The following is an 18,333-nucleotide window of genomic DNA, read 5'->3' on the forward strand; positions in this document are numbered from 1 at the left end:
TATGCTTGTCATCGGCAAGTACTAGGGACTTTTCTTTGCCAAAAAATAAATGGAATACAGCTAAGCATAGGCAAAATCCTAGTTCAGTCTGCTTTCCACAGACACTGTGGAAAGCAGTGTCAGCATTATAAATGTCATCCATTTTGAATTGGCTGTAACACAACTAAATATGGAATAAATCAAAGGGTATGAATACTTTCTGAAGGCACTCACTGTATTTGTTATTTTATTAGGATGAATAATTTCATAAGGATGGATGTATATGGGTGGGGATTTCTTGGAGCACTTGTCACACCCTGATCTGTTTCACCTGTCCTTGTGCTTGTCTCCACCCCCCTCCAGGTGTCACCCATCTTCCCCATTATCCCCTGTGTATTTATACCTGTGTTTTCTGTCTGCCTGTGCAAGTTCATCTTGTTTGCCAAGTCAACCAGTGGTTTTCTCCTAGCTCCTGACTCTGAACCTGTCCTGACTCTGAGCCCGCCTGCCTGACCATTCTGCCTGTACTTGACCTCGAGCCCTACCTACTGCCCTGTGCCGTTTTGGACTCTGACCTGGCTTTGAACTCTTGCCTGTCCCCGACCTGCCTTTTGCCTACCACTTGGACTATAATAAATATCAGAGTTCAAACCATCTGCCTCCCGTGTCTGCATCTGGGTCTCACCTTGTGTCGTTATAGCACTGGGGAGGATTTATGTACGTTTTGAAAATGATAGACTGTTTGTGATTTGAACGCGTCACCCAAAAAATTATAATAAAAAGTTGCTCACAAAAAAAGAAAAAGAACTGGCTTTCAGATCGTTTTTTTTTGCCATCCGAGAGAGTAAATGTTATTCCGGTTCTTCTGTTCGATTACATTGTTAACAGTTTTGTAACTTTAATGAAGCTTACAAAAATGTAAGAGTTCCTAGAAAGCTTACGCAAATCCCACTGTTGGGAAAGTTACCACTTTGTAACAATATGTAAACAATTATGTAATTAATAATACATTACAATATGTAATGTGTAAAAACGTTTTCATTAAATGTTTTATTTGCAGGGTACCAATTTAATATGATGAACAATAATGACATTTACTGTCACGGGTGGCAAAAAATAGCTATCTGAAAGCCACACCTACTGAAAATAACCTATGGATTACATTAAAAAAGACCTAACTGCTGGGTGAACTCAGCATGAAAGTGAATATAAACCAATTGACGGTTAAATTAACCCATGTTTGGGTAAACCAGACAACCCAATATGTTGGGTTATTCATGCAACACTGGCTGGATCAAAATTACCCAACGTGTGTTCTGTCCAATATTTATCCAGCGCTGGGTTAACAAATAACCCAAATTGTGTTGATTTTAACCCAGCATTTTTTTGTGTATGTGGTGAGGAATATGACCTAATCCTTGATCGCATGACTGATGACAGTTTGGTTTTGTGACTCATTACGTCACAATTTTCCATTAGCCAAAAAGACTGACAGTCGTGTCTGTGATGGCGAATCATAAACTCATGACAGTTCCTCAAAAGTAGGATATAGTTGACCAACCTCCCAGACGGGCAATATACACATTAGCAGAAGTTTTCCAGTAAACCTTACTTTCAAGATGATTAACTACCGCAAACATTTCCAGTTAGGACATTATGAGAAAGGAAAGAAGATCATTTCCCAATTATGTAACATGTAGCTACCCTATATTGTTCAGATGAGATGTTAACCCTTAATGATTTTCCCGAGCCACTGGTATATTTGTTTACAGTACATTAGGGAGAGTTAGTGATTGTGGTATGCAGCAGGGTTGTGGTTAAGACATTTTAGTCATTTAGCAGGCGCTCTTATCCAGAGCGACTTACAGTAGTGAATGCATACATTTAATTTCATGGATTTTTTTGGTACTGGCCCCCCGTGGGAATCGAGCCCACAACCCTGGCGTTGCACACACCAGGCTGGCGTTGCAAACACCATGCTCTACCAACTGAGCCACAGGGAAGGCTTAAGACATTAACATTAACTTTTTAGTCCACTTTGGAAGAGGCATTTGGTAAAAAGTTGCAACAGGATTAGCTCCACTGACATGGAATACTGTAGTTCATTGCTGTGTTGAGGCAAGTTCCATTAATTTGGTACAAATGATAAGGCTAAAGCAACTTTCCAAGGATTTATTTTGAGTTATTTTAATACTGAACAAACACCTGTGTTCCGTTAGGAGGTAATTGAATGAGTCTATGCCATAACAATAACCTGAAACATGACCAGACTGGAGGGAAGTTGGACTGAATTTGATCCAGTGACAAATTTAAATTGGCTCTGGAACAAACTACACAGTCTGGACAAAAAGGGGAATGGAAGGGGGGCTTACAAATAAAACACCACACTTTACCTTTGGTAATCAAGCAAGAACTTGCTTTCATACCTTACTATTCCATTACATTTGGACCGAGACCAGGGTAAATATTTGGATGGTAATAGAATGAAAATGTCCCCATTAGATTTTTATCAAGTGTTGCGTACAAAAATTGTTGTGTGTGCATGTATTCCAGCAACATCTCCCCTCTCTCTCTCACACACACACACACGATTCCACATATTTATTGAAAAATGGCAGACTCAAATAACATTGATCAGTAGTGTCTATAGAATAGTCGTTTCCAGAGCCATGCATTTTCATTTCTAAATACATGGCTCGCATAGTGTATATATAATATTTTATGTACTGTATTTAATTTACAAGACATTATAAACTGGGTGGTTAGAGCCCTGAATGCTGATTGGCTGACAGCTGTGGTATATCAGACCATATACCACGGGTATGACAAAACATGTCTTTTTACTGCTCAAATTATTTTGGTAACCAGTTTATAATAGCAATAAGGCACCTCAGGGTTTGTGGTACATGGTCAATATACCACAGCTAAAGGGCTGTATCCAGGAACTCCGCGTTGCGTTGTGTGTAAGAACAGTCCTTAGCCGTGGTATATTGACCATATACCACACCCCCTCGGGCCTTATTGCTTAAAATTTACTTCACTGGGCACAGACATCAATTCAACATCTATTGCAAGTTGGTTCAACGTAATTTCATTGAAATGACGTGGAAACAACATTGATTCAACCAGTGTGTACCCAGTGGGTACAATGTGTACAACACTAGATCAAACAAAATCATACATTCATATTACTGGAACATAGACAAATCTGAGGCAAAATAAATGATAGCATTCCTGTATTTCACCTCTCAGATAAAGTATGCACCAGTTAATGGTTTCCAGAAGACTTGATAGGAAAGAAAACTTGACTCCTAGGGAAAATCTCAATTTCATACTCCTCGCGTCCTTTTTCCTCGCCTCATTTTCAAAACCCATTGAGAAGGAGAAGGGGAGAGAGGACGCGATGAGTATAAAATTGAGATTTTCCCTAGGAGTCAAGTTTTCTTTCCTATCAAGTCCTTCATCTTATCCGATGGGACCATCATCTCAGTCTATGTACAAACAGTGACAGGAACACAAAACCTGCCAACCAGCAGAGCTACACTAGTGGTCCACTCAGTGCAGGTCAAAGAATACAAAAAAAATGTCCAAGTCCGCATCTGAAATGGCTCCATATTCCCTATTTAGTGCACTACATCTGACCAGAGCCCCTATTCTATATTTAGTGGACTATGGCCCTGGTCAAATGTAGTGTACTTTATAGGAAATAGGGTACCATATAGTTATAGTGCCTTCAGAAAGTAGTTAAACCCCTTGAATATTTCCACTTTGTCACATTATAGCCTGAATTTAACATTTATTTAGAGATTGAGTCACTGGCTTATTAAGTATATTTTTAATATTTTTATTTTTTTAACAAATTAATTAAAAATGAAAAGCTGACATTTTTTGAGTCAATAACTATTCAACCCTTTCGTTATGCCAAGGCTAAATAAGTTCAGGAGTAAAAATGTGCTTAACAAGTCACTGTGGTCAATAATAGTGTTTAACATGATGTTTTGAATGACTTCCTCATCTCTGTACCACACACATACAATTATCTACAAGGTCCCTCAGTCGAACAGTGAATTTCAAACAGATTCAACCACAAAGACCAGTGACATTTTCCAATGCACTTATTGGTAGATGGGTAAAAACAGAAAAAACAGGCATCAACATTTTTTTTTAAAGCAGTTCTTAGGCTAGGCTATTTCAGTGTAATAAAAAAACAAATCAATAATCATTATTGATACATATGCAGTTTACAGGGGACCATATTCATTTCTGAAACTAATAGGGTGAGTATAATTAAAATATTTTCTAGCTACAGTATTGCCTGGTCCTCCACACTTGTCTGCAGATTGCTTCAAGGTGAGATGGTAGATAATATATATCCCATTGAACACCATTGATTGACTTACATCAAAGATAGGAACAGCCATTGAAATTGGATTCTGGGTGTGTAACTGCTTGCTGATAGGTCACAACTGTCCCTTTTACCACAATCTCTTTAGCAAACAGACGTCAAAGAATTTTGATATCTGCTTTTATAAGACATCAAGATGTGTCTGTGATGAACTTGTTCTCCAGAACACTGTTCCCTAGCATGCACAGCAGATCCAGTCAATTCCAATCCCAGAGAGTATTAGCAAAAGTCAGGTATTTCAAAAATGTTGAAGCCCCCATTGAAGGTACTGTCCCATCAGTAATCAAAGAAGACATGGACTTGGATTCCATTCATAGTGTGGCTTCCAGTGAAGAGGATCATTGGGTTTCTCCCTAGCGAGAGGACGTAACCATTTCAAAATGTCCTCAATAAACACCTAGCGCAGGGAGAAGGTAGTCAAGCTCCTTCTGTGCCTCCTCATCCTTGGAGAGAGAGAGAAATAAAAAGAGACAATCAATCTCTTTTTGAACCACAACAATGACAAACGTGAGAAAACTTAGACTTTAGAGCACAAGAATAAGCCAGTGACAATACAGTCAGTACCCACCTCTTTGGAAACGGTTTCCATTGAGGCAGCAGCATCCCACATCTTCCTGGCCTGACCTTTCTGCCCCAGGTCTCTGTAACACTGACCAATCAAAGACACATTCCTCCTCCTCATCATTATCACCATCGGTGCACATACAGAGTCCTTTGATTATTGGATATACTGTAGATTAATCTAAGATGCAAACATTACAACAACATGGGCAGTCCGACTTACCTTGGCTAAAAACACATAGTTTAATTTGGAGTACTTGGGACGTATCTCCTCCACCTGTGAAAGAATGAAAATATTATAAAACATGAGAAAACTGCACTTGCTGATAATCAACTCTTTCTGGAGTTCAGCTTCCTGAGGCTGGGACAAAATGGCTTCTCCTTGTCCAGAATCTCTGTATTCTGATTAAGTCATACTCTTGTGAAAAGGTAGCCCTGCATTGTAAGCACAAATCTCCCCCTCAAACCTTGAGAATGTCCGAGTTAAGTGTTACTATAAGGCCAGAGGAGGCTGGTGGGAAGAGCTATAGGAGGATTAGGCTCATTGTAATGGCTGGAATGGAATAAATGGAAGTGAGTCAAACGTGGTTTCCATATGTTTGATACCATTCCATTGATTCCATTCCAGCCTTTACAATGAGCGTGTCCTCCTATAGCACAATAACATGTCTGTATTCTTCCATTGGACCGGCACCAAAAACACAACCGCTGACAAAAACACTGCCTCACAGTTTACGTTCTAATGGCATCAGATCAGTCCAGGACAGGTACGGGGTTGGTACGGGATTTGGGCAAATGACTGCAATTGAAACATAGAACCTTCTCAGCACACACAATTACAGAAAGGACTAACCATAGAATTATTCTGCCTCTAGCCGTAGACAATTCTATTTCACTTGACTCAACCTTAAATTTGGACCCTATATAGCCTGAGCATTAATAGTACAGTGAGAAGAATACTAGGGCAACACCTGGGCACTAGGTAGTGTGTAGTCACTGTTCGTGTACTTGGTTATAGTGGTACAAGTTGTATAACAGCAGGATGTGTTTGTTGAAGCTAAACAGCCTCTACCAGAGTCCTTGCGGCCAGAAGAAACAAGTTACAACAGAGACCACTTAAATTCAATTGATGGGTGAGATACACAAGACGTGAGGAAGAGACATGAAGCAAGAGAATCTTGGCCGGGAACAATTTCACATCTCTCTATATAAACATGTGAAATGTGGGAACACAGATTAAGCCTCTAAATACTTGGGGTTTGGGTCTTTCAATCTGGGTGCAGAAGTGACCTCTGGGCAAATCCCGACTCAACACAAAACCAATAGGCTGCTGCGCGCTACATGTTCCAATGGGTTGGAGAGAGAGCATGAAAGAGAGCAGAGGATCTAACAGCAAGTGCGCAGAACACAGGGAAGAGTTTTCCGAGTTTAAATGTGCAGTGATCAGGAAAGCTGAGTTAAAGAGAGAGAACTTGGGGTGGCAGGTAGCCTTGGTGGTTAGAGCGTTGGACTAGTTAACCGAAAGGTTGCTAGATCGAATCCCCCGAGCTGACAAGGTAAAAATCAGTCGTTCTGCCCCTGAACAAGGCAGTTAACTCACTGCTCCTAGGCCGTCATTGTAAATAAGAATTTGTTCTTAACTGACTTGCCTAGTTAAATAAAACTAAAAAAAAAGTTTTTTTTAAACTTGACAGGACCGTATGATTCTAACAGGCTAAAGTATACAGTGCAGAACTATGAAAGTAACAAACAGTGTAGCTGTCCATATTCAAATCTTGCAGTTGGGCAAATGAGAAATGTACTGGTAAATTACATTTGCAGTATTTGCAAGGCCTGACATGCTTTACTCCACTAACATGTACTGCCAAACACCACAATCTATGGTAGCAAGGAGAATCCCAACACCTTGAGGAAGTTCTTCAGCGCATCTTGGACCGTGGCACTTGGAGGCTCTCCAAACAATGTAGCAGCAATTTTCCTCTCGATCCAGGACAGCTGAGCCACCTGAACAGAACCAATGTATAGAGCCCTTTCAGAACATGGTAAATCAGATCAACATTTAAAACAACACGGTGTGAACATGACTCTCACACTACAGTGTGTAAACATTGCGAGTAGCATTTAAACAAGGGGAGGGTCATGGGAGTAAAGGATCTGAAAATGACTTTTTTACATTTTTTTCACTATGGAAAGGCACTTCCAAAATACTAACCAATGTTGCTAAAGCCCCGTCACTCAGGATGCGGAGACAACATAATCCGCGATGGAAGCAGTTTCTAATCCTAACACAAACCAACCCATCACGATAAACAGTCACACACACACACCTTTTCCATAAAACTTGATTACAGGAATAAGATAATGGGCCTAATGTGATGGACTTGCTGGGTCAAACGCACGCACTTGTTCCTTCCCCGCCCCATTCATCTTAGAAATGTGCGACTGTAGGTGTAGCACTGCCTTGCCGTCACCGCGGGCCCTTTCAAAGAGGGGCCCGCTGCCTGAACGTAAGCAGTGGATCAATGTTTAACGTGAACACGGAGCAGAAAGCCCTTTAAATTCACTCTCACAAAACATCAGGTGGTGTGACTTTTTCTCCCTTCTTCTGAGAAATAGCCACTCATCTTTGACTGCAGCTAGCTACACATGGGAGGGTATGTGGACGGTGTTTGTGTGTGTGTGTGTGTGTCAATGAGCGTATCTGTGTGGGTTGACCACCACCATTGTTCCATAGGCTAATGACTCCTTCTCAAAGCTCACTTTTCAGGGAGTGTATTCCTCACTGCATGGTTGACTTGGGTTAGTGTGTGTGTGTGTGTATGTCACATACAGCATAGCACCAGCGGCCAAGCAGGTAGTAAGACATAGGATCCTGTGGTTTCAGCTCGATGGCCTTATCCAGATGATCCTGAAAACAGAAGAGGACAGACAGCATTAAGTGTTGATTCATGACACCACACATTTTCCTCTGACCTGATCTGTCCTGCTCCACATACACAGCTACCCACAACTATGCCACAAAAATCTCTCACACACGCACATGCATCACAAGCTCCTATTTGTCATGCAACCCTCTCCCTTTTCCCTCCCACTGTTCTTTTCCACTCAATCGCAAAATCATCTCTCTCAACATAAATGCTGCGTGCGGTTGCCCCAGTCTCAGCCGTTATGCAACCCATACATCTGGGTGTTTTATTTAACCCTTAATTTAGGAGGTTCTCATTAACAGCAACAACCTGGGGAATAGTTACAGGGGAGAGAAAACAGCCAATTTTAAGCTGGGGATGATTAGGTGGCCATGATGGTCAGATTGGAAATTTAGCCAGGACACCAGGGTTAACACCCCTACTCTTACTATAAGTGCCATGGGACCTTCAGTGACCAGATAGTCAGGACACCCGTTTAACGTCTCATCCGAAAGACAGCACCCGTCACATGGCAATGTCCCCAATCACTGTCTTGGGGCACTGGGATATTTTTTTAGACCAGATGAAAGAGTGCCTCCTCCGAAAGAGTGCCACTTCCAGCAGCATCTGGTCTCCCATCCATGGACCAACTCTGCTTAGCTTCAGAGGAAAGCCAGCAGTGGGATGTAGGGTGGTATGCTGCTGGACAGTGAGGGGAGTGATCTGAATAGAGCCCACAGTCAATAAGGTTAACACCTGTACAGCAGTCAGTGTATATAAGCACTGACAATAACCGTATGTATAGGACCATTTTTTGACATTTAATTTGAGGGATACCTGACCTAAATAAGACTGAGGGAGATTCTTCAGCTGTCAACTTGTGGTTGTATGACAGGGGAGGACCCTCGCCATAGCTGGGAATCAACACGGACTGAGTGAGACCACAGGGGAAGTTCTGGGAAAGCACACGCCCCGACCTCACCTCAGTTACCCTCTCTTATTACTGCTAAATTCCCCCATTCCATCTGTGTGCCTGCCACCACCTCAGGTGCTGCTATTGTAAGGTAAGGTCTGACATCCTTCAAGTACACACAAAACAAACACTTGAATCAGTGACTACATAAAAGATATGGCTTTATGTGTAGACGGTCTGTCCAAAAAAAAATCACTTACTTTGAAGATGTAGCCATTCTTTATCCTGTTCTGCACAGTCTCGTACTCTGTCATGATTCCACACATGATGGCATACCTAGAGAAACAGAGACAGAGAATTGAGAAAATTGCTCGACAATGTTGCATTGGCAATATGAATGTCATTTTGTCATGCCAATAAAGCCTTTTGAAAGTGTGAGAAAGATACAGTGCCCTCAGAAAGTATTCATACCCCTTGACTTATTCCATATTTAGTTGTGTTACAACTGAATTAAAAATGGATTAAATATATTTTTCTCTCACCCATCTACATTTACATTTACATTTAAGTCATTTAGCAGACGCTCTTATCCAGAGCGACTTACAAATTGGTGCATTCACCTTATGATATCCAGTGGAACAACCACTTTACAATAGTGCATCTAAATCTTTTAAGGGGGGGGGGTTAGAAGGATTACTTTATCCTATCCTAGGTATTCCTTAAAGAGGTGGGGTTTCAGGTGTCTCCGGAAGGTGGTGATTGACTCCGCTGTCCTGGCGTCGTGAGGGAGCTTGTTCCACCATTGGGGTGCCTGAGCAGCGAACAGTTTTGACTGGGCTGAGCGGGAACTGTGCTTCCTCAGAGGTAGGGGGGCCAGCAGGCCAGAGGTGGATGAACGCAGTGCCCTTGTTTGGGTGTAGGGCCTGATCAGAGCCTGAAGGTATGGAGGTGCCGTTCCCTTCACAGCTCCGTAGGCAATCACCATGGTCTTGTAGCGGATGCGAGCTTCAACTGGAAGCCAGTGGAGAGAGCGGAGGAGCGGGGTGACGTGAGAGAACTTGGGAAGGTTGAACACCAGACGGGCTGCGGCGTTCTGGATGAGTTGTAGGGGTTTAATGGCACAGGCAGGGAGCCCAGCCAACAGCGAGTTGCAGTAATCCAGACGGGAGATGACAAGTGCCTGGATTAGGACCTGCGCCGCTTCCTGTGTGAGGCAGGGTCGTACTCTGCGAATGTTGTAGAGCATCTACACACAATACCCCATAATGACAAAGTGAAAACACGCTTCTAGAAATTGTTGCTCATTTATTGAAAATGAAGTACAGAAATAATCGCATTTACATAACTATTCACACCCCTAATTCAATACTTTGTAGAAGAAGCACCTTTGGCAGCGATTACAGCTGTGGGTCTTTCTGGGTAAGTCTGTAAGAGCTTTCCACACCTGGATTGTGCAACATTTGCCTCTTTTTTTTCTCCCTGAAATTGCTTCAAGCTCTGTCAAATTGTTTGTTGATCATTGCTAGACAACCATTTTCATATAACTTGCCATAGATTTTCAAGCAGATTTAAGTTAAAACTGTAACTTAGCCACTCAGGAACATTCACGGTCTACTTGGTAAGCAGCTCCAATGTAGATTTGGCCTTGTGTTTAAGGTTACTGTCCTGCTGAAAGGTGAATTAAACTCAGTGTCTGGTGGAAATCAGACTGAACCAGGTTTTCCTCAAGGATTTTGTCTGTGTTTAGCTCCATTACGTAATTTTTTTTTCCTGAAAAACTCCACAGTCCTTAATGATTACAAGCATACCCATAACATGATGCAGCCACCACTACGCTTGAAAATATGGAGAGTGCTACTCACGAATGTGTTGTATTGGATTTGCTACAAACATAACACTTTGTATTCTAGACAAAAAGTGAATTGCTAAGCCACATTTTTGGCAGTTTTACTTTAGTGCCTTGTTCCAAACAGGTTGCATGTTTTGGAATATTTGTATTCTGTACAGACTTCCTTCTATTCACTCTGTCATTTAGGTAAGTATTGTGGAGTAACTACAATGTTGTTGATCCATCTTCAGTTTTCTCCCATCACAGCCATTAAACTCCGTAACTGTTTTAAAAAGTCACCATTGGCCTCATGGTGAAATCCTTGAGAAGTTTCCTTCCTCCGGCAACTGAGTTAGGAAGGACGCCTGTATCTTTTGTAGTGACTGGGTGCACTGACACATCATCCAAAGTGTAACGAATAACTTCGCCATGCTCAAAGGGATATTCGGTGTCTGGTTTTCAAATCATTTAAAAATGTTAAACACTATTATTGCACACAGAGTGAGTCCATGCAACTTATTATGTGACTTGTTAAGCACATTTTTACTCCTGAACTAATTTAGGCTTGCCATAACAAAGAGAGAAATTTGGGGGTGCTTATATTTGTCCTGTTACACACAAGTGTGCAATTGAAATGCGTTTCTTTGCATATCTCAACTTGACCCCACTCCTACACATGTCTCAGGGCACGGCCAGGGTCGCCATTTTACAGCGCCCATGTAGCAATTAGGGCTAAGTGCGTTGCTCAAATCAAAAATACCTAATAATAATAATAATTAAAGAGCAGCAGTAAAATAACAATATCGAGGCTATATACAGGGGGTACACGTACAGAGTCAATGTGCGGTGACACCGGTTAGTCGAGGTAATTTGCACATGTAGGTAGAGTTTTTAAAGTGACTATGCATAGATAATAACAGAGTAGCAGCAGCGTAAGAGGGGGGCGAGGGCAATGCAAATAGTCTGGGTAGTCATTTGATTAGATGTTCAGCAGTCTTATGGCTTGGGGGCAGAAGATGCTTAGAAGCCTCTTGGACCTAGACCTGGCGCTCCGGTACCGCTTGCTGTGCGGCAGCAGGGAGAACAGTCTATGACTAGGGTGGCTGGAGTCTTTGACAATTTTTAGGGCCTTCCTTTGACACTGCCTAGTATAAAGGTCCTGGATGGCAGGAAGCTTGGCCCCAGTGACATAATGGGCTGTACGCACTACCCTCTGTAGTACCTTTATGTCGGAGCCCGAGCAGTTGCCATACCAGGCAGAGATATAACCCGTCAGGATGCTCTCGATGGTGCAGCTGTAGAACCTTGAGGATCTGAGGACCCATGCCAAATCTTTTTAGTTTCCTGAATAGGTTTTGACGTGCCCTCTTCATGACTGTCTTGGTGTGCTTGGACCATGTTAGTTTGTTGGTGATGTGGACACCAAGGAACTTGAAGCTCTCAACCTGCACCACTACAGCCCCGTTGATGAGAATGGGGGCATGCTCAGTCCTCCTTTTCCTGTAGTCCACAATCATCTCCTTTGTCTTGATCACGTTGAGGGAGAGGTTGTTGTCCTTGCACCACACGATCAGGTCTCTGACCTCCTCCCTATAGGCTGTCTCGTCATTGATCAGGCCTACCACTATTGTATCATCGGCAAACTTAAATTATGGGGTTTGGAGTCGTGCCTGGCCATGCAGTCATGAGTGACCAGGGAGTACGGGAGGGAACTGAGCACGCACCCGAGGAGCTCCCGTGTTGAGGATCAGCGTGGCGGATGTGCTGTTACGTACCCTTACCACCTGGGGGCAGCCTGTCAGGAAGTCCAGGTTCCAATTGCAGAGGGAGGCATTTAGTCCCAGGGTCCTTAGCTTAGAGGGCACTATGGTGTTGAACGCTGAGCTGTAGTCAATGAATAGTATTCTAACATAGGTGTTCCTTTTGTCCAGGTGTGAAAGGGCAGTGTGGAGTGCAATAGAGATTGCATCATCTGTCGATCTGTTGGGGCAGTATGCAAATTGGAGTGGGTCTAGGGTTTCTGGGATAATGGTGTTGATGTGAGCCATCACCAGCCTTTCAAAACACCTCATGGCTACAGACGTGAGTGTTACGGTCAGAAGTATTTAGGCAGGTTACCTTAGTGTTCTTGTGCACAGGGACCATGGTGGTCTGCTTGAAACATGTTGGTATTACAGACTCAGACAGGGAGAGATTGAAAATGTCAGTGAAGACACTTGCCAGTTGGTCATCGCATGCTTGGAGTACACGTCCTGGTAATCCGTCTTGCCCTGCGGCCTTGTGAATGTCGACCTGTTTGAAGGTCTTACTCACATCTTCTGCGGAGAGCGTGATCACACAGTTGTCCGGAACAGCTGATGCTCTCATGCATGTTTCAGTGTTACTTTCCTCGAAGCGAGCATAGAAGTTATTTAGCTTGTCTGGTAGTCTCGTGTCACTGGGCAGCTCTCAGCCATGCTTCCCTTTGTAATCTGTAATAGTTTGCAAGCCCTGCCACATCCGATGAGCATCGGAGCTGGTGTAGTACAATTCAATCTTAGTCCTGTATTGACGCTTTGCCTGTTTAATGGTTCGTCAGAGAGCATAGCGGGATTTCTTATAAGCTTCCGGGTAAGAGTCCCACTCCTTGAAAGCGGCAGCTCTACCCTTTAGCTCAGTGCGGATGTTGCCTGTTATCCATGGTTTCTGGTTGGGGTATGTATGTACAGTCACTGTGAGGACGACGTCATCAATGCACTTATTGATGAAGCCAGTGACTGATGTGGTGTACTCCTCAATGCCATCGGAAGAATCCAAGAACATATCCAGTCTGTGCTAGCAAAACAGTCCTGTAGCATCTGCTTCATCTGACCACTTTTTTATTGACCGAGTCACTGGTGCTTCCTGCTTTAATTTTTGCTTGTATGCAGGAATCAAGAGGATAGAATTATGGTCAGATTTTCCAAATGGAGGGCGAGGGAGAGCTTTGTACGCGTCTCTGTGTGTTGAGTAAAAGGTGGTCTACAGTTTTTTCCCCTTCTGGTTACACATTTTGCACAACAGGAAATTAGGTTAAATGGATTTAAGTTTCCCTGCATTAAAGTCACCGGCCACTAGGAGCGCCACTTTTGGATGAGCGTTTTCCTGTTTGCTTATGGCCATATACAGTTCATTGAGTGCCAGCATCGGTTTGTGGTGGTAAATAGACAGCTACAAAGAATATATATGAAAACTCTCTAGGTAGATAGTGTGGTCTACAGCTTATCATGAGATATTTTACCTCAGGCGAGCAAAACCTTGAGACTTCCTTAGATATTGTGCACCAGCTGCACCAAATATACATAGGCTGTCACCCCTTGTCTTACCAGAGGCTGCTGTTCTATCCTGCCGATACAGTGTATAACCCGCAAGCTGTATGTTATTCATTTCGTCATTCAGCCACGACTCACTGAAACATAATATATTACAGTTTTTAATGTCCGGTAGGTAGGATATACATGCTTGTAGTTCGTCCACTTTATTATCCAGAGATTGTACATTGGCCAATAGTACCAATGGCAAAGGCAGATTAGCCACTCGTCGCCGGATCCTTACAAGGCACCCCAACCTCCGTCTCTTTCTCCTGCGAATGACGGGGATGAGGGCCTGTTCTGGTATCTGGAGTAAATCCCTCTCATCCGACAAGGGCACAGCGAAAGATTTCTTCCCCCACCTTGTCGGCTCTGGTATTCGAACCAGCAACCTTTCGGTTACTGGCCCAACACTCTAAATTCAAGGCTACCTTCCGCCCCTGACCACACCACCCAGGAGGGGCTGGAAGCCAACAAATCAAATTGTACACATTTAGCAATGTTTTTGCGGGTGTAGCGAAACCTCCCAGACAAGCTCCTCATTAAACAACTTGAGAAAGAGAGATAAGATCAGCTGATTTCCCTCTTTTCCGTTGTTCTCTATCCCAATTAAAGCTCCAATCTACACTTTGGGAGGCTGTTCAATGGTCATTTCAATTCTAGAATGGTTTCCAGTGTATAGCTCCAAAATATGGTCAAAACAATCTCTTGGATTTCATGGATTGTTAGTCCAAAACAAGTGAAATGTTGTGTTTAGTTGTTTATCGAATCCCAGAATGCAGCTTTAATATACAAGGGACACTGGGAACAAGGAAGGGGCTAAATAAAACAGTGGAAGATGGTGTGTTTTATCCCCAGCCTGTAGCTGTGGGTTCTGAGAAAAAATGTGTTGTGCCAACTGCCAATGTTCAAATTCTGTTGCCTGATTAGCAGGAAAGTATTAGGATTGTGTGTATGCTCTGTGTACCGGTTTTCGTATGCTCCATGTGATTCGTACATTCATATGTGCTTTAAAATGTATACCACCTATACAGTGGATGTTGCAAAATAAGACAGTGAGAAATCAAGTGCCACCCACACCACACTCACAAAAGCATCTTTATCTATTATCTGCCAAAGCATTGGTGGGCGAATTGTATATAACTGTAACAAAACGGTACTTGTTTATTTTCTTATGGCAGCGCGAGGTGCGGCTACACCACCGCTGGTTGGCGAGCGATGAGATAGCGGAGATGCTATCTGCAGCTTTTAGCCGACTGGCTTCCAATGAAAACATTCTGCTGTGTGATGATATGTTTTAGCAAGTCCTACACCACTGACCGACTAGCTACCTGTTAATGAATAAATACGGACGGTGGATGGATGATAAATGGTTTGTTTGTCCCCTATCTGACCTAAATAGATCTTAGGCATATGTATACACTGAGTATACCAAACATTAGGAACACCTCTCGTTTGCCCCAATTCGTCAGGGCATGGACTCCACACTCTACACCGCCCATGTTGACTGCAATGCTTCCACAGTTGTGTCAAGTTGGCTGGATGACCTTTGGGTGCTGGATCATTCTTGATACACACGGGAAACTGTTGAGCATGGAAAACCCCAGCAGCGTTGCAGTTCTTGTCACAAACCGGTGTGCCTGGCACCTACTACCATTACCCCATTCAAAAGGCACTTAAATCTTGCCACACATACACAATGCATGTCTCAATTGTCTCAAGGATTAAAAACCCTTCTTTAACCGTTCTCCTCCCCTTCATCACCGCTGATTGAAGTAGATTTAACAAGTGACATCAATAACGGATCACAGATTTCACCTGGTCAGTCTGTCATGGACAGAGCAGGTGTTCTTGATGTTTTGTAGACTTAGTGTATGTATTGATGTGTGGGTAAATGTCAGTAATGTGGGTAACTGTCAGTAATGTGGGTAACTGTCATTAGGACTTTTATCTGGTTTTATTCTTATTTTAAATTTGTGCAGTTCTGTCCTTGAGCCCTTCTTGTCTATTGGTGTTGTGCATCATTTCATGTTTTATGTATTGTGTGGACCCCAGGAAGAGTAGCTGCTGCTTCTGCAACAGCTAATGGGGATCCGAAATAAAATACTAAATACTGTTCCGACTTCCTACATCATGTGAGTCGTCCAAGGACAAGGAGTTATTACAGTGCAACTGAAAGTGAATGAACAGTGACCACAGCTAGACTAAGAGAGACAAAACAATGCCTTGATGATTCCAGCTGCAGTGGCCCTTCATATTCTTATTAGAGCGGGTAATATGGACCTAACCTACTGACTATTAAGGTTAGGGGAGGTAAAGTAGTCTGCCAGATGGCCTAAAAGGTCCCAACAGTTAGTATCTAAGGAGCCACGAGGGTAACACCTTTCAGAGCCAACATGCCCCAAAACCCTATAACCCATGCATAACACATTTATAACCACAAGTTGTTGTAGTGACAGTGAATAACAAGCCTGTAAAGAAGCAGTGTCTAACCACCTAGAATAAACTGTACAAATTATAGTTTTAGTCGAGGAACATTAGCGATTGTCAGGAGTGCAAACACTGTAGGGAAAAACAACAACTCTTCAATTTGTTTTTATGTAGTCCTATTCAATATAATATGATTAACAGCTATAAATCTAAAGTGAAGTCAGGGGAGTGGAGTGGAGTTGAGAAACACAGAGTAGCATAACAGAGGTGTGTACTAATCACAGTTCATATGGAACATCTCACAGGTGAGGGCTGTGAAGGAGCAGGATGGATTTCTCAATATTAACCGCAGGACATTTTTCCTGTCTCTCAGTGGTTAGGCCAAGTTAAGTATTATTACTCATCATGTAACTCTGCTCTGGCATAGCCAACTAAACTCAACTCCATGATTTACGATGGAGTAGCGACTAGCGTGGGCGGACTGGAGCTCTGACGTCACATAAAATGAAGTTAGCAAAAACTACTGATTTCTCCTCCCGAGTGGTGCAGCGGCCTAAGGCACTGCATCGCAGTGCTAGAGGCGTCACCACAGATCCCGGGTTCGATCCTGGGCTGTGTCGCAGCCGGCCGCGACCGGGAGACCCATGAGGCTGCGCACAATTGGCCCAGCGTCTTCCGGGTTAGGGGAGGGTTTGGCCGGCCGGGATGTCCTTGTCACATCGTGCTCTAGCGACTCCTGTGGCGGGCACGCTGACACGGCGGTTGACAGTTGGACGGTGGTTGCCACCGCTGCTAAAAAAAAAAAACTTGGGAAAGACTGTTATGCCAACAAAAGTGAAGGTCCGATCCCTATATACCCCTACCCCCCTGTCTTTCTGGATATGACTGTCCGATAAAGGTCTCTAGGATGTAGGTTAGAATGTGTCAAAGAAGGGTATTTGCACCTGCCATTTGAGATTCCTTTTTTTTTTTACGAGTCTGGCAGAAGCTCTACCTTAAGCCAATTTCTCAAGTAGAAATATAAGCCAATGCTTACATTTGCGATGTGTGAAGCAGCACCTTGACTCCAGAGGCAGAGATTGGGGGAGGAGAAACAGAGTGGATGCGAGGGTGAGAAGTGGTGTGCCTGGCCCCAGGGGACTGCCTCATGTTGGTTTTTTTTTTTTCTCCCCCTGCTGAAACAATATCTCCCATAACTTTTTACAGAAAGGAAGCGAGGGAGGGAGAGATCAAGAGAGGTGGAGGGCGTCACAGGAAACAGAGAAAAGCACTGTCCTCTGCCAGGATATTGCGCAAGGTTATTACAATCCAGTTCTTCCTTGAAATCCCCCACTCCACTGGCCAAAGACAAAAGGGGGGGGGGGGGGGGGGGGGGGCACGTGTCAACTGCTTGGCGGAAGCAGCAGATTAATTTCAGCCATCAGATCCAAACATAGAGAACTCATTGAAAGAGAGAGGACCAGCAGGTAGACAGCACCACAGGCTAAACCTAAACAGCACAGGGGCGGAGGAACTCTGAATCCTGGGCAACCTGTGTGTGGGAGTAGCTGAGCTAATGTTCTTAGAAAATAGCAATGGAACAAGTGGATAGTGTTTTTGTAATTTTTTGGGGGGACACCATGACAGTCGTTTTATAGTGTGAGGAAATGTAAATCCTATTTAACAAGCATAAACCAACACCTGCCAAGGGGAAAGTTTGAGAAGTCTGAGGAACGACAATAAGTTCTCACGGAAATGGTAAGTAGAATAAACAGTGTTAACCCAGATTTATAAACTATCTTGCAACACCGGAATTGTTTGGCCCTAAGTGCCCGTCCCCCACACTTACGCACGCACTGCAACCTTAAACTGGGAGCTTTATCTAATTTCCCATCTGTCCATTAAACCGAGGCACGGACCCAAACTGCTTTAAGTTTCTTACAAACTCCATTAGTGGACATAGGATTAAGCATAAAGCTGTTGTTCTTAATTAACTAAACAAA

General features: G+C 43.3%; 1 protein-coding gene across 1 annotated transcript in view; it reads right to left on the reverse strand.

The window, feature by feature from the left end:
* Nucleotides 1–2,565: 2,565 nt before the first annotated feature.
* Nucleotides 2,566–18,333, reverse strand: part of LOC106576802 (regulator of microtubule dynamics protein 2) — a 55,943-nt gene continuing 40,175 nt past the window's right edge. The window contains exons 6-11 of the mRNA XM_014154228.3: nucleotides 9,025–9,100; nucleotides 7,776–7,853; nucleotides 6,851–6,949; nucleotides 5,169–5,222; nucleotides 4,953–5,033; nucleotides 2,566–4,827 (exon numbers count right to left, since the gene is read on the reverse strand). Coding sequence (XP_014009703.1) covers nucleotides 4,771–4,827; nucleotides 4,953–5,033; nucleotides 5,169–5,222; nucleotides 6,851–6,949; nucleotides 7,776–7,853; nucleotides 9,025–9,100 — 445 coding nt within the window. The 3' untranslated portion in view covers nucleotides 2,566–4,770. The remainder of the gene's footprint in view (nucleotides 4,828–4,952; nucleotides 5,034–5,168; nucleotides 5,223–6,850; nucleotides 6,950–7,775; nucleotides 7,854–9,024; nucleotides 9,101–18,333) is intronic.

Source organism: Salmo salar, chromosome 18 (assembly GCF_965601325.2).
Source record: "Salmo salar chromosome 18, fSalSal1, whole genome shotgun sequence".
Lineage (NCBI taxonomy): Eukaryota > Metazoa > Chordata > Actinopteri > Salmoniformes > Salmonidae > Salmo > Salmo salar.